The sequence below is a fragment of the Amaranthus tricolor genome, chromosome 11, assembly GCF_026212465.1.
Source record: "Amaranthus tricolor cultivar Red isolate AtriRed21 chromosome 11, ASM2621246v1, whole genome shotgun sequence".
Lineage (NCBI taxonomy): Eukaryota > Viridiplantae > Streptophyta > Magnoliopsida > Caryophyllales > Amaranthaceae > Amaranthus > Amaranthus tricolor.
The window spans coordinates 16364726-16379338 of record NC_080057.1 but is presented as its reverse complement, the minus strand read 5'-3'; the positions used below and the strand labels follow the sequence as shown (position 1 = coordinate 16379338).

The window sequence follows — 14613 nt, the reverse complement described above, 5'->3', positions numbered from 1 at the left end:
TAAGCAAAAGCCACTATCCTACTTTCAAATTTCTACTTCACACAGATAATAAAGCAAAGCAGGTTTAATACCAACAAATATAATTAAATTACATGATTATAATCTTACATGATGTCGTTTAAGAGAACAACTACCCATTGAACCATTGATACCACATACATAAGTAATTATTCACATTCAAATATACAACTACATATATACATAGTTAAATTATTCACATTCAAATATTCAAGTACATACATAAGTAAATTATTCATATTCAAATATAAAATACATACCTTGGTAATGAGATATGATAATTTTGTTTCTACAATAAGATTATGTAACCTACAATGAAAAACAAAATCAATATTAGCATAAAAAAAGACTAAATCATTATTAAAACACAATGACTTGAAAAAGAACAAGACTAGCCCTAATTTCGTGGATTTTGAAGGAAAAACAACAATGGTGGGTTGAAGAACATAAAAAAAGATGGAGAAGAAAATTCGTGCAATGGGTGGTTATTGAAGCAACAAATTTCAACAACATAGGAAATTGAAGAACTTAAACAAAGTCGTTGGGTTTGGAAGATGATGAACAAAATGAAGAGAAAACACAGTAGAGTCGTATGACTTGAAAAACTTCAAGAGATTTTTCATGGGTTTTCGAAGAAATTTTCTGAAATTGAAGAGCTTGAAGAAGAAGACAGTCGTCGTCGTGGGTTTTTGAAAAAGTTATTTTAGGGTTTTAAGCAATTGAACGTCAAAACGCGTATATATATATATATATATATATATATATATATATATATATATATATATATATATATATATATATATATATATATATATATATATATATATATATATATATATATATATATATATATACATACATACATACATACATACATACATACATACATACATATCAATAAGGTGCATCTTCTTTTCATGAGAGCCCATTTGCTAATAAACTCCACAATTAAGCGTGCTCGGTGGAGAGCACTCCTGAGAAGTTTTCCCGGGCGCGCACGAGTGAGGCCAAAGTGCGTTAGAAAGACTTATGTTAATCTGTTGGGCTAGTCTACAGTCTTCATAAGTAGTCACCGGTGGTCCGTAGGACTGGAGTGTTACACTTATTTTAGGTTAATTAGCAAAACGAAAAAGAAAAACAAAAAAAATTTTAAAAAACCCATAGCCCTCTACTACCAACCCCTCCTCCTCTCCTTCCCAACTTCCATCCACATCTTCCCTCTCCTTCACCAACCTCGGCGACGACAAGTCTCCCCTCCTATCCCCTATCCCAGTGATGATGATTCCCCCCTACCTTCGGGCTCCGGTCCCACTTGCCACCACAACCATAAACTCTAAGGGTGTGTTTGGTATGCAAAATTTAAAGTCTTAGTAATGGAATCAGTTAACCAATCCATTACAATCTGTTTGGTTTGAGACTTAGATTACCCATTCCGTTTCTTGAGAGTAACTTAAACCCTTAGTTTGTTATCACTCAAATCCCAGCAGTAACAGAAGACATTGCTTCTTCATTTACCACTCAAACCCTTATATTTTCATACCAAACAACATATAACTACAACTCATACCCTTACCATTACTCCTCTTTATCATTTCCCTTTCCATTATATTTTATATTCTCATACTAAACACCCCTAAAACTACACACCCCCAATTCAAAATCATTCACAAAAATCCTCAATTCAACACCAAATTCAAGGGAACCTCAATGAATCAGTAGTTCAGTACCCTTCTTTTCCCATCCTATCATCACAAAACTCATTAAGATAATATTAATGTCCCACACAATTAAAAAATATATAATGAAACAAAGATTGGATTTTAATGAGGTAAACCAAAGAATAAATTTTGAGAAATGGTAACATCCCCATCAAAATTGGTAACAATTATTGATCTGGGTAGTGGTGGTCAAGGGGAGGGGGGTTACGCCGGGCGAGGAGTGGCGTTGGTGGTGATGAGAAAGTGAGGGTCATGGTGTTTTTTTCAGATTTTTTTGCAATTTTAAATTATTTTTCCTTTATTCTTTTCACAAAATAACCGGTTAAACAAGTTATAGGTCACTCGGGATCACACTTGGCAAGCACCCCTAAATTTGGGATCATTCATGATTAATCAAAAGTTGAGATTATTGTATGAAAAACAATGAAAGATTGGATCATCTAGGTAATTTTTCCTAAAACTCATATTTATACATACTTTATATTAACTACTTCGTGCATTGTACGAGTTTCTATACTAGTTAAATTATAAAAATAGATTAATATTTGATATAACATATGATAGAAATAATGATAAAGGTGTAAGTAATAAAAAATAAATAAAGCATGTTGGTTCGCTGTTACTCCCTCTGTTCCGAATTACTTATAACATTAAGAATATTGCACTATTTATTCATCATTTTTAGTTTATCCTTAGTTTGTGATTAATGTTTAATCTATATGTCAAAATATCTTGTGATTCGTCTCAATATAAAGATTATCAAAATCTAATTTTTATAATTTTTATTATATATAATTTGAAATATTGAGGATTGAATTAATGCATTGAACTGCGTGAAAAAGCAAACGTTGCAACTGCAAGTAATTGGAACGAAGGTAATAGTGAACATGCTTTAATTTTTTTCCTACCATTACTATTACACTTTCTCCTTTTTGTTCGTTATTAGTAACGAATAAAAATTTTGGATCAATTTTATGTTCACTATTAGTAACAACGAATATACTTGATCTCAACTTTGGTACAAAGATTCTTTTTTTGGAAATATTACTTAAAATAATCCAATCTAATCATGATTTTTCTACAATAATCTCACCTATCGATTAATCATGATTAATTCCAACTTTAGAGAGTATTTGCTTAAAGTAAACTTAAGTAACCTGTTAACTTGTTATAGCAAATTTTATTTAAAAAAAAAGATAAATTAAAATAAAATATTGAAAAAAATATTAAACAATGTTAAAAAAATTTCTGACTTTTCTAGTAAATTACCTATTATAGCAGATTAATAGGTCATTTATAGTGTATTAATAGATGAAATTATTATAGAAAAAATCATAAAAAAGTTGATTATTCTACGTAATTTTTCAATTGATAATATTAATAAGTTTATTTTTTCAATTTTTCGTTAAGCGACTTGCCGACTTGTCAGCTGTCACTCTCATTTTCATCTTCGTCTTCATCCTTAAACCCTAAACCTCTGTATCAAATCAACAAACCGTAAATTCCGCCATTTGTTCTCTCTCAGCAAATCTCAAAACGACAAAATGCAATTCTTCGATCTCAACATTCCATACCTAGAATCCGATAAATCAATCCCAGAAAAATCCTCTAAAAAGCAAACTCGTCTTAAATTAATCGTCAAAGCAATGGAATTAGGGTATTCTGGAATCGCGTACAATCGTTCCATTAAAGGTATAATGTCCGAATCTGATCGTTGTACAATTTCTCCATTTCCTCTCTCTTCTCTTCTCCATCATTCTCCTTATCTCTCTTCAACTGTTTCATTTCATCGTCGTCTACTTGGCGTTGCCGAAAAATCCTCGTTTCGACAGTATACTCGTTTAACAATGTCGGTTGAAACCTCTGCTCAAGCTTCGGCGTTGAATTCTGGTAATCCGATTCTCAAGACTTATGATTTGGTCGCTGTTAAGCCTTTGAATCAAAATTTGTTTGATATTGCTTGTCAATCGTCGCAGGTTTTTGATTTTATCTCCCCTTTATTGAAATTATTTTTATGGAAAAGTTTGTGGTTTTTTATAATGATGAGTGATAATTTTGCTTGTGTGTACAGGTTGATTTGATTTCGATTGATTTTTCTCAGAAGCTGCCGTTTCGCATGAAGCTTCCTATGGTTAAAGCTGCTATAGCGGTTGGATTTTTTTAAAATTTTGATGCTTTTCCATTTTATTTTTGATTATTTGTTACTTCTTTTTGATTGAAGTGGAGAATGACTTTGAATGTACAGCGAGGAGTTTACTTTGAGATTATGTACTCGAGTCTTTTGCTAGATGTTCAAGTGAGACGGCAAATGATTGCGAATGCTAAGGTATGAGAATCGTCCGTATTTTTTTGATTTATATATGTTTCATTAGCATTGGAATTGATTACTAAATTGGTGACAATATCTAGAACGTTAACAAGTTGTTGGATTGTATATTTGCTCACTTTTCCTGCAAAGAAACAAGTTAATTTGTATATTTAGTGTTACAATAATCAGATTGGTACTGCATAGAAAACTATGAATCAAATTTGCAATTCTGTATAACAAGTTGTTTCTTTTTAGTTTCAACTTTTGAACGTTTTGTGTGAGAGCTTGATTGGTCTAACTCTGCAACTGAGCAGTAGCCGGGGGGGAGGGTGTGAAGCATTTATTGAAAATTCAATTCATTGTTTCAGTGCAGTACTAATACGATTATTGATTATTTTTTGTTTATTTTTCTTTCTGCATGCTTATTTTGGTGGGGGGAGGTTGTCTAGCAGTGGAGCATGTCATGTACTGATTGGTGTGTCTGTGTCTGACATGTGCAACATCTTCACATCAGTTGTTGGTCGAGTGGACTCGAGGCAAGAATTTGATTGTATCTAGTTCTGCTCCTTCTGTGCTTGAGCTCAGAGGTCCAAACGATGTAGCTAATCTAGTGTCTTTGATTGGGCTTTCAAACGATTTTGCAAAAGCTACAATATCGAAGAACTGCAGGTTTGCTTTCCTTATGGAACCTATGCTCATCTTTCTTTCCTCACTTCTTAGGTAACCTATGGGGGGAGTGAATAACATAATCTGTTCTCACCCTTAAATGTTTGATTTTGGTGTTTGCACAGATTGCTCATAGCCAATGCTTTAAGGAAAAAACAGTTTTACAAAGAAGCAATCAGAATTGAAGAGATGCCACCTGGAACACAAACTGATCCCAAGGCACCCTGGATAGTTGATGATATGGATTGGGATCCATTATCTAGTGGTGAAGGTGATTTGCTTTTAGATGATATGGAAAAGGCATTTGCTCAGTCAGCGAAAGTTCCCCAATCTGTTCAGGGTATTGATGTTATTAGCCAAGTTGATGGTGCACAAATACATGGTTTACAAGTAAATCAAGTAGCTTCTAGAACTGAGGGAAAATTACATGTTTCTGGTAATTCTACAAACATTTTTTCAAGTTCCAAGGATATTGAGTTGCCGAAAAGGACGAGCAAGCCTCAGGATGATATTACTTTTTTGTGCAGAGGTCTAATGGATCAACAGGGCAAGTCAGGTGAAGATTCTTTAAGGGCAGTTCTCACTGTGTCTCCGTTGGCATCCGATAATGTTGAGGATTTTAGTGTTTTTTCCGCAAAGCCCCTGCAGGAGTTGACGAACATGGATGTGTTGGAGAATGCGTCGTCACCAGCTAGATTATGTGAAGTTGAGTTTCAGAATCATGTTAGTATTGGTGCAAATAATGTGTTGTCTTGTGATAGTTTGAAGGAATTAGCCTCTGAAGATAATGGATCGGTTAAGGGACCTATTTCTGGTTTAGTAAATGAAGTCCTAAAAAATTCTGAGGATCGCAACTGTTATGTGATACATACTGATATTCCAAAGCTATTGTCTGGTGTATTGGATGGGGAAGATGCTGAGATATCAACTGAAATGCAATTTTGTGATCAATCAGATTCATCAATCTTTCCTAATCTTTCTTTGGGTGTCAGTCTACAAGAACTAAAGGAAGATCTTGTAGCTGATAAAAAATCTACCATGCATACTGAAAATGTGATGAACTTGGTTTTTTCTATTGAGAAGAATAGTAATGATGGAATGGTGGAAGGAATGAAAGAGCAGAATGTAGAAAAAATTGAAGTCAAAACCGATACAAAAGAACTTATACATGCCAATACTATGATGCTGGTGGAACCACTGCTAAAGGGAACAGATAGCCATGGTCCTTTAGTTGCCAAATCCATGCTTTCTGATACAATGATGACAAAATGTAGTAACCAAGTACAAGAGATTGGTAAATTTGAGGATCAATCTTTGGGTGAACAAAGATTAGGTAATTTACTGATGTTGCTTTATTTTTCTAATGTCCCATTAATAAGCACTTTAATAACCTTTGCTGACCGTTGTCATGCAATATAATGCAGGTAACCGTAAGATAAAGCGCTGGGTTACTGGCCAAGTTATTAGGTTTCCTTTTAAGCGGTTGTTACAAGTTCAATTTAAAAAGAAAGGGAGAATTCTTACATACAAGACCAAGAAGAGGTTAGCATAGGAGTAGGTGTTTTGGAGTTCATTTAGTACTGTGAATTATCTATATCATGTAAACATGTACCCTTACATTTGTCAATTTTGAAAGTTCTATAGCGAAGATCACATTTTCTAATTTGAATTACATTACAGTTGTCATTCTGTAAGCTAGTGGATAGGTAAAAGTTAATGTTTGTTTGAATAGAACTTCACTTAATTTACCTGATAAGGTTTCCATGTCCTGCCCTTTTTGCATTTGATATTCATTAAAAGGTTCATATAGCAATATGGCTATGAGACCACAATAATAATTTGTTCATACACAGACCTATGTCACTTATATTGATAATTAAGTCAAGTGCTACTTTCCAGGTTGAAAGTGAAGTTTAAATTGGTTGCAGCCGTAGGTTCTGTTTCGCGAGTTGGCTGAGATCACTTTTAGTAGAATTTAGTGGGTTATTTTTTTTTATTTGAAAATTGGAAATATTATTAATGTAACATTGAAACTTGGGGTCCAAAATGCCGGCATAAAAACCCCGCTAGGGGAAAAAGCCATTGGAAGAGGAACCCAAGAAACATTCCACTCAAGAGAAAAGCATAGGAGTGGTCTATGCATACAACACCAATTACATCTAGTATACTACTCCTTTCTAGTATGTTCTAACCATTTTACACCTTACTCCCCTTTAGACCTAAACACACATTACACATCATACTTAGTGTACAAATCTCCTATATATACAACTCCCATTGACTGCCACCAAGTACAAATGACACACGAGTATTTAAACAAAAACATAGGTACTGTATGCTTTTGAACTACTTTTATACTTCAAAAACCTGGCGAATAAAGCCTTCAAGATTAGAAAGCTTGCCCAAAGCAATCATCATCTGATGCATGCCATCAGTAACAATACTAGTGGCAATTGTATCCACCAATGACTGTTTTAGCTGTTCTAGACCTTGACTTAATGCCTCTTCTGCCTGCTGTGATGTTTGCTGTTGATTGTATATCCCCGTCAGTTGCTGCTCCGTAAATGGGTCTAATTGTGCTATTAACATCTTGATGAGTTCAGAGTGTCTGAATCCACCCATCCATAGGAAACAACTCTGCTGGAGTAGTCCACATTCCGGTGAATAGGTGGTGATAAGGTGAAAAATATTGGTCTTGGCAGCGACATTTTTGAGACAAAAGATTTTATTTTAATGATGGACAGAACCATTTGCTATAATCCTAAGATCTGCATCTGATAAATGTGTTTGTAATGCTGTTCTTAGTTCTGAAATGTGCCTGTGATAATCTTCTATCCATCGTGCATACTCCATGTCAAATATTGCTGCTCCTTTACACCTAAACACACCTTACACACCATTCTGATTGCAAAACTCCGATATATCCAACTCCCACCACTCCCACTTAAGTACAAATGACACAAGTATTAAAAGAGTTCCTCAATTTCTTCATTATTGCTTTTATTCGTTGCCCATGTAGTAGAATACCATAATGTTCTTTGGTCAGCTTCCACTTTGTTTCATTGTGTTGCCTATTTGTATTACCATCAGTGAGACGTATCTTCATACCCCATAGGTCCATCAATACTCTGCTCATAATAGCTGACATAACATCAACATCTCCACCAGCACTGATCACAACCTAATGAAAACAAAAACTACAGCAGCAAATGCACAAGTACAATTCTCTGCTTCAACGATCCAAAGAAAAAGTAGCACAGTTGCTGCTTCATTCATACTACTGCAGCATCTATCATTCACAAGAAAGAAGAGCTCATTTCACACCTAAAACACCTATCTTGTTTTTCGTCACAAGTTTATTTATTGCACTGCTCTTTTCACCTCGACCAATACCTCTTTACATTTCAGCACATAAAATTCATGAAAATATGATCACGCCAACCCAACTGTTCAGAATTGTAAACTTCATTGATTTTCTTCATCCATGAGTAAAAGCCGCTTTGATCTTCTTAGTTCTGAGACAACCCCTTCTTCATTATCACATTTAGCACCAAGGAATTTTGCTAGACTCCAAGTCTCCGCTGCTTTCTCTAAACTATTTGAGGGTTGTTTGTGTTCATTATAGTGGTTAGTAACTTTTTCTTTTTGCTCTTTTTTTTTTCCTTGATTACTGGTGTTGTCTCAGTCTTGCTAACCTCCTGTGTATTTACGACCGATTCCATAGCTGGGTTTATCAAATCCACCCAGCTAGCATTTGCATCAACAATCTGTGCGGTTTTGTTCAGTTGGAGTGTATCCTGCTTATCCAGTATCCAACACTTGCCATCGGACGGTGGTGGTGTCTCTTCCACCTCATGTATGTTTGCAGCTCGTTCATCCCTTTATCATTCTCATTTAACCTCATGTTCCCCATATTGTAATCTTCATAGCCACTACTACATTCACCACTTTTCAGTTTGTTTGTTTTCCCCTCCACCCATGACTCGCTAACCTTACTCAGTGTTTGGTTCAGTGGGCTCTCAAGAGCAGACTTGTTTTTAGTTTTGTGTGATGAGATACAAAAACCATTACTATCCTTTACCCACAAGATAAACCAACTACCCTCAGCTCTCAGTCTGTAATAATATTCTTCCGAAAATCGCATTTTGTTGTCTTTGTGTGTATAAGCATTTTAGCCACACATGAGTTTTTCTTTCTGTATTTTTATCAAAATAGACCATATCACCTCACTTCTCACCAATTGTTTTTAAATTCTCCTTACACCACAGTAATGGTGGTATACCATAGCATTCTAACCACACTAGTCTATCATCTAGTAATTCTCCACAATACCATGGGTGAATTTCGTTGAAAATTCCCCACAAAGGATTATTTTCATTTAAAACTTCATTCACCATTTCATTTGATTTTAAAATTAACAAAAATTTGGTCGGATCCTTTGTAGGATTTAGTGGTGGGCTTGGCACTTGGGATAAGTAGACTACTGTATTAGAATTTAGATTGATCAAAATGGCGATAGTTTAACCTAATAGTGTTGGAGTCGGAAGCTCGAAGGAATTTTTCTCTTAGATTGAGACTTTGAGTCCTTGCCACTGAAATTCCAATTCTTCTATGAAATAGGAGAAACTCTAATTTGCATTTTTCACGCTAGAATAATATATTACTAATTATTTTGCTAAGTGTCTTTTGACTCTTAATTTGATAACTCATGAATAGTTAAGCCCTGTATATTCTGAGTGCAAATTTATCTTTGCTTAGACAATGGATCTTTGCATCCTGCTTATTGATTGCGCTTACGTCTCTAACACACTATATATATATATATATATATATATATATATATATATATATATATATATATATATATATATATATATATATATATATATATATATATATGCGGGATCAGGTGAAAACAACTAAAGTGGTGAAAACTGAAAACCAGACTGAAATTCACATATTGTAGCAACATATGCTATTTTATAAAGTGTACATATTTTTTGTAAAGGAAAATATTTATATTATTTTACAGATTGCCATCCGAAATCCGAATATGTACACCTTTTAAGCATGTATCTACACCTTTTAGAAAATGTCCAATTATTTACAAAATTGCCCCTGGATAATGTATACCATTTAATCTTTTATGTACACTTGTTTTTAGTGTTCACCAATTTGGTTGGTTTTCACATGATCTAAAACCTATATATATATATATATATATATATATATATATATATATATATATATATATATATATATATATATATATATATATATATATATTATTATTGGATTCTGCTGCACATGAAAAGGTGAAAATTCTCTGTCATCTGTGTGCTACTCTTGTATCTGACCACCAGTGAATCCATCTTCTGTTACTTGATATCCTCCCCCCCACCCATACACATGAATACGTTGAACTGGTACTCAGATTGCTGGTTCTTTCAACTTGTTTGAAAAAATTTGGTTGAAAATTAGTTTTCTGTACTTGTTTCATGTGTTAGAACTTGGGATTTAGAACTTAGAACATACCATGGTCCATCCAAAGAACTTATATTGAATATAATCTTCTGCTGTTTGAGACTTCAAATTTTTTGAAGAAATGCATGATGGATGATTAATTTATTGTTTTATTGAAAGGGTAGTGCCATTACTGTTTTATTGTTGCGGAAGTTGTTAAAAGTGCATTCAGGCTTGTACTTGCATATTTCATGGAAGAAATCACATGAGGGAGACTTCTCTTTCTGAAAAACAGACGTAGGAACTTGGTTACTTATGGAATGTAGCCTTTTTTCCATTGCTGGTCCACTTGTATACAGAAAAATTCCATACCTACCGTTGCTTTAAGTCTTAATGAAGGTGCTCTGTTGTCTTTATTTTAAAGAATATCTTAAATATTTTAATTACTGGAGGAACATTCCTTTCAACCAGCTCCTTCCTTGCTCATGGACTGAATGTTCTCCATAAAATTCAGATTGTATGTGTTGGTGCCTTGGCAGTGTTGGTGCCTTGGCAGTGTTGCTGCTGGATTTAGTTGTTATGTTTAACTAATATGACATGTAACCATATTTTACAGTTGTACAGTCATAATTTGGACATGCTCTACAATATCCTCCTTCAAAGAATAATGAATTTTTTGTTTTCGCTAATTGATTTTAGATATGAAATGCCAACTATTAGGCTAGTGATTGTATACTGTTCTTAATTGCATGACACTTTTTGGATGGACAGGTTTGCTGCGATCAAAAGCGGGTAACTCTGCATGTAGTTATTTCTACCTGATCAAGGAGAACTCGCAAGTTACCTGCCTTGAAATAGCTAATTGCAATAACCTTGAAAGAAAACTTTTTGGGTGATTCTTTGGCGAAAGGTGAGAATTTGAATCCCTAGGTGACACAATGCAGGCTTTAGTTATTCCATAATTAACTGTGTTTTTATATTATACTATCTTCATTTAAAGTGCAAGTTCCTAGGTCTTTGCTTTGCTAGCTAATAGTGGTGCCTCTCATGTGCTAACTACATGCTGATGTATTTTTCTAGCGTGGGCATAGACATACAAGTACCTGGAAGTATAATGGCGAACATTATTAATATACCGGTTGGCGGCTGCTGATTTTATGCATATTTATTTGAATATTTTTTGTGCTTAATTAATTATGAAGATAATGATGACTATAACAACTGATACCTTTTCCCATTTCATAGGGGTCATGTAGGTTGCGGCTCCATGTCTATCTAAGCAGTATGCCCAATGCCGGTCAGTGAAATCCTTTTGCCATCTTCTTTTCCTATTTGCTCCACTTGTTTATTATGTCATGTGCATAGCCATATTCTCTTGTGTATGAGTTTTAAATTTAAAAGTTTGTGATTGCCCTTTCCAGTCCCTTTTATTCTAGAGATTTAGCTGTTTATTTTTTCTCATGATTTCCCGGATACCAAACCTATAATAATAAATTTACTAGGAAGACAAATGAATCGTTTAGATTCTCTTAGCTTACTCTTGATTTTTCCCTGATACCAATATTTTCTTCAACTTTTAAAGCATTATCAGGAATACCATGTGCAATATGAAACATAAATATTGAAATAACAGTCCTGAACTGAAATACTCTATTTTACCTCCAGATTTTTAGACTGTCTAGGATATTACCGTATTTTTAGTGTAGACTTGAAATTGCTGGTGTTATAGAAGGAATTCTCATATCATAGAGGATGTAGACTTACTCAGAGTGCTGTTTTATCTTGTGCAATTACTCTTTGATTGCATTTTGAGATTTTAAGATGCAAAATTAAGCCAAACTTCTACTGTAAAGTATGCATGTTTCTGTTCAAGTTTCTTTGAAATCCATTTTTTCAATCTTAAACAGCTAAAACTTTTCCTGCATATTATGTTTTGGCAAGTTTGGAAATTTGGTAAATGAGTTAATGGTGTCTACAAATATTAGAATGAAAATAAAGACTGCAGCATCTGTAAGAGGGAGGGATGTTGTAGAATGTTCTTTTGATATGCAAGTAAATGCTAGCCATTTGATGATGTAATAAAGGCATTAGGCTTACGTTGAGTTTGATTATCTTCCATTAATTTAATTGTATTGCAAATTGGCTTACTGTTCTGTCAAGGACAGGCAAGTATTATGCTTATATTTAAGTCCCACGAGCGGCCAACAAAGTGAAAGTTGGCCGTCAAAATATAGATTTTTTGTCCTAGTATCTGATAATTTCCATTACGAGTATCATCAATATTATATGTCGGGTACACATAATTAAGTATTAAAATGATAAATGTCAGAGGTTTAAACTATGCTACAGCTTTTCTAACAAAAAGCCGGTTTGGTTTTTATTTTATGGTTTTTTCTGCAACCAGGAAGTGGCATAGAACGGAAACAATATCTGAATCGATTAAGGCATTCAAAATGGTGTTCACTGGCATCATGCATGGCCCTCTCATGCAAAGTACTCCACTATGCATACTATTTTGAATGCTTCACAATTTTGGCATTGGATTACATAGGACACTTCCACCGAAACTATATACATGATGAACCCCTACAATTGCTGCAATCTTGAAAATAATGTTCTACTTAATAGTTTACAAAGCATAAGGCGAGACTGATATTGCTTTTCCGAATTCTCCTTTTTTAAAAATAATTCTGACATCATAACTGCTACTAGATGCTCTTTATGGAACCAAATTGGATGAAAGGGAGTTCAGAAGATGGATCCACTGCCCTTCATCCTCATCATCTTCTTCACCTGCTACTTGATTCCATTGTAAGTCCTGAAAGTTGACAGGCTGTTCGATTTCATCATTCTTTGCAAATCGACCCCTAACTCTTGGTCTGCTGTCAGCTAATGTTTTCCTGCATGCGTACTAATTACGAAGCATTGTGATTATAGAGAAGTCAGATGATAACATTGAATGCTTTTTAATTTATGATTTCCTTTCTATAGACGTTGAAATTATTAGTTGAATTCCTTTAATTGTAAGAATTATGGACACGACACGAGTACCTGGGGCTGTCGAACACGTTGAGATTAGCGGGCGTTAAAAAGCTGACTGACTAAACACTAAACATGATGATTTTGTTTAGATTAGTGGAAGAGACTGATCCTCAGCTTTCGCATGTCACCAAAGCCCTTGAAATTTCAAAGACCTGTTTATGTATCATATCTTATCGTGTTTAACATATTGATTTAGTGCTAGTTATGATTTTGTTGTGAATGGGACATGTTTTATTTCACTAGGGTATAGGACCTATTTTCATATTGTGCTGTTTTGGGGTTATGCTCCTACAGCTCAGGAGGAGTAATATCAGTTCAAAATTTTGGAATCTTAAAGGATATTGTGGTTATAGTCCTCTAATTACCTGAATTTTCTTATTAAAGTTTCTCTGACTTCTTTTGCTACGATACTTTTCAATTCTTTCTTTCTTTTCCTCGGGACTGTAGCGACATGTCTTTGTCATACCTTCAAGAATGATATTCGTACTTTCGTTTAATGGACTTCCAACCTGGTGGTGATGGTAATGGTGATGGTTCAAGATGACTCCCTGCCACAATTATGGTCAACTATGTTAGCTAGGCATGATTTAATTGTTCACACTGTCTGTAGAAAAAGTTATTTGACATCTCATGCTATTTTTTCTTCCTGATTTTGAACTATCCTGGTCATATTGTAAATTTCCCGTGATTTATGTTTCAGTGACTTGAACAATTACCTGATCCAAATCGCCTGTGCTAAAGACCCGTCTCACCGGGCCAATTTCAAGGTCAAGAAGGCTAGCAGCTGTTGAAACAGGCAGTTGAAACCCGTTTTTTTGGAGGGAGTGGCTACTAAGGCTCCTTTGCATCAAGCTCGCAGTACTATTTGGTGGATGACTGCTTGTATAGCTTAGAGGCGAAGTTGGTGAGCCTATGTAACTGTTACTAGTACACCCGCTCCCAGTACTCATATTTGGATTGGCGTTTGCAACTACAAAAGCTTCATTCATGGAGTCAAAATTGCCTGCACGAGACTGAACTAACGGAGGTGTTAAGCGGGAAGGGTAATTTTGGTTGATGAAATCAGATGAATCGTCATAGAAAGAGTTATTATTTTGAGCATACATCTTTTTTTGTGTACTGTGTTTTTGACAAAGGAATTAGAAAAGTATTGAACTGAATAAGAATGAAGATAGTATGTTGTGGTCTAGCTAAGTTTATATATATGAATGTTAGGAACTTTGTCTAATAGAAAGCGTTGACCCAATACCCACACACTATCTTTTAACCTAATAATTTTAATCATGCATTTGAAAATAAGGGATTACAAGTATAACAATCTTATGTTAAGTCTAATCAATAATCTAATATCATTGATTTGTGTTTTAAGGTTTTTATTTCCATGATCCCAACCCTTAA

General features: G+C 34.4%; 2 protein-coding genes across 10 annotated transcripts; one reads left to right on the top strand and one right to left on the bottom strand.

Annotated features, from left to right (window-relative positions):
• The first annotated feature begins 3157 nt into the window (after positions 1-3157).
• Positions 3158-14056, top strand: LOC130827507 (protein GAMETOPHYTE DEFECTIVE 1). Of its 9 annotated transcripts, XM_057693245.1 has the most exons (11): positions 3164-3712; positions 3808-3885; positions 3982-4062; positions 4559-4713; positions 4836-6043; positions 6135-6252; positions 10945-11083; positions 11254-11311; positions 11419-11470; positions 12886-12984; positions 13916-14056. In XM_057693245.1, exons 1-7 carry the CDS (start codon positions 3281-3283, stop codon positions 10967-10969), a joined length of 2097 nt encoding a protein of 698 aa, XP_057549228.1. In that variant the 5' UTR covers positions 3164-3280; the 3' UTR covers positions 10970-11083; positions 11254-11311; positions 11419-11470; positions 12886-12984; positions 13916-14056. The 9 variants fall into 9 exon arrangements, with proteins under 9 accessions (XP_057549223.1, XP_057549228.1, XP_057549229.1 ...); XM_057693240.1 differs by having other exon boundaries at positions 3158-3712; positions 10945-11311; XM_057693246.1 differs by lacking the exon at positions 11254-11311.
• Positions 12893-14321, bottom strand: LOC130827508 (two-component response regulator-like PRR95). Its single transcript, XM_057693248.1, has 3 exons — positions 13932-14321; positions 13581-13763; positions 12893-13084 (listed from the first exon to the last, which is right to left on the bottom strand). The coding sequence occupies exons 1-3, from the start codon at positions 14319-14321 to the stop codon at positions 12893-12895; spliced, it is 765 nt and encodes a 254-aa protein (XP_057549231.1).
• Positions 14322-14613: the final 292 nt, after the last annotated feature.

Excerpts from the sequence above, each read along its gene's own strand:
- LOC130827508 (XM_057693248.1), bottom strand. The coding sequence starts at position 14,321 with ATGTATGCTCAAAATAATAACTCTTTCTATGACGATTCATCTGATTTC. Across the intron at positions 13,764-13,931 it reads GCACAGGCGATTTGGATCAG|GGAGTCATCTTGAACCATCA; the intron begins GTAATTGTTCAA and ends TAATTGTGGCAG. Across the intron at positions 13,085-13,580 it reads ACTTTAATAAGAAAATTCAG|TACGCATGCAGGAAAACATT; the intron begins GTAATTAGAGGA and ends CTTCGTAATTAG.
- LOC130827507 (XM_057693240.1), top strand. The coding sequence starts at position 3,281 with ATGCAATTCTTCGATCTCAACATTCCATACCTAGAATCCGATAAATCA. Across the intron at positions 4,714-4,835 it reads ACAATATCGAAGAACTGCAG|ATTGCTCATAGCCAATGCTT; the intron begins GTTTGCTTTCCT and ends GTGTTTGCACAG. Across the intron at positions 6,044-6,134 it reads TTTGGGTGAACAAAGATTAG|GTAACCGTAAGATAAAGCGC; the intron begins GTAATTTACTGA and ends AATATAATGCAG.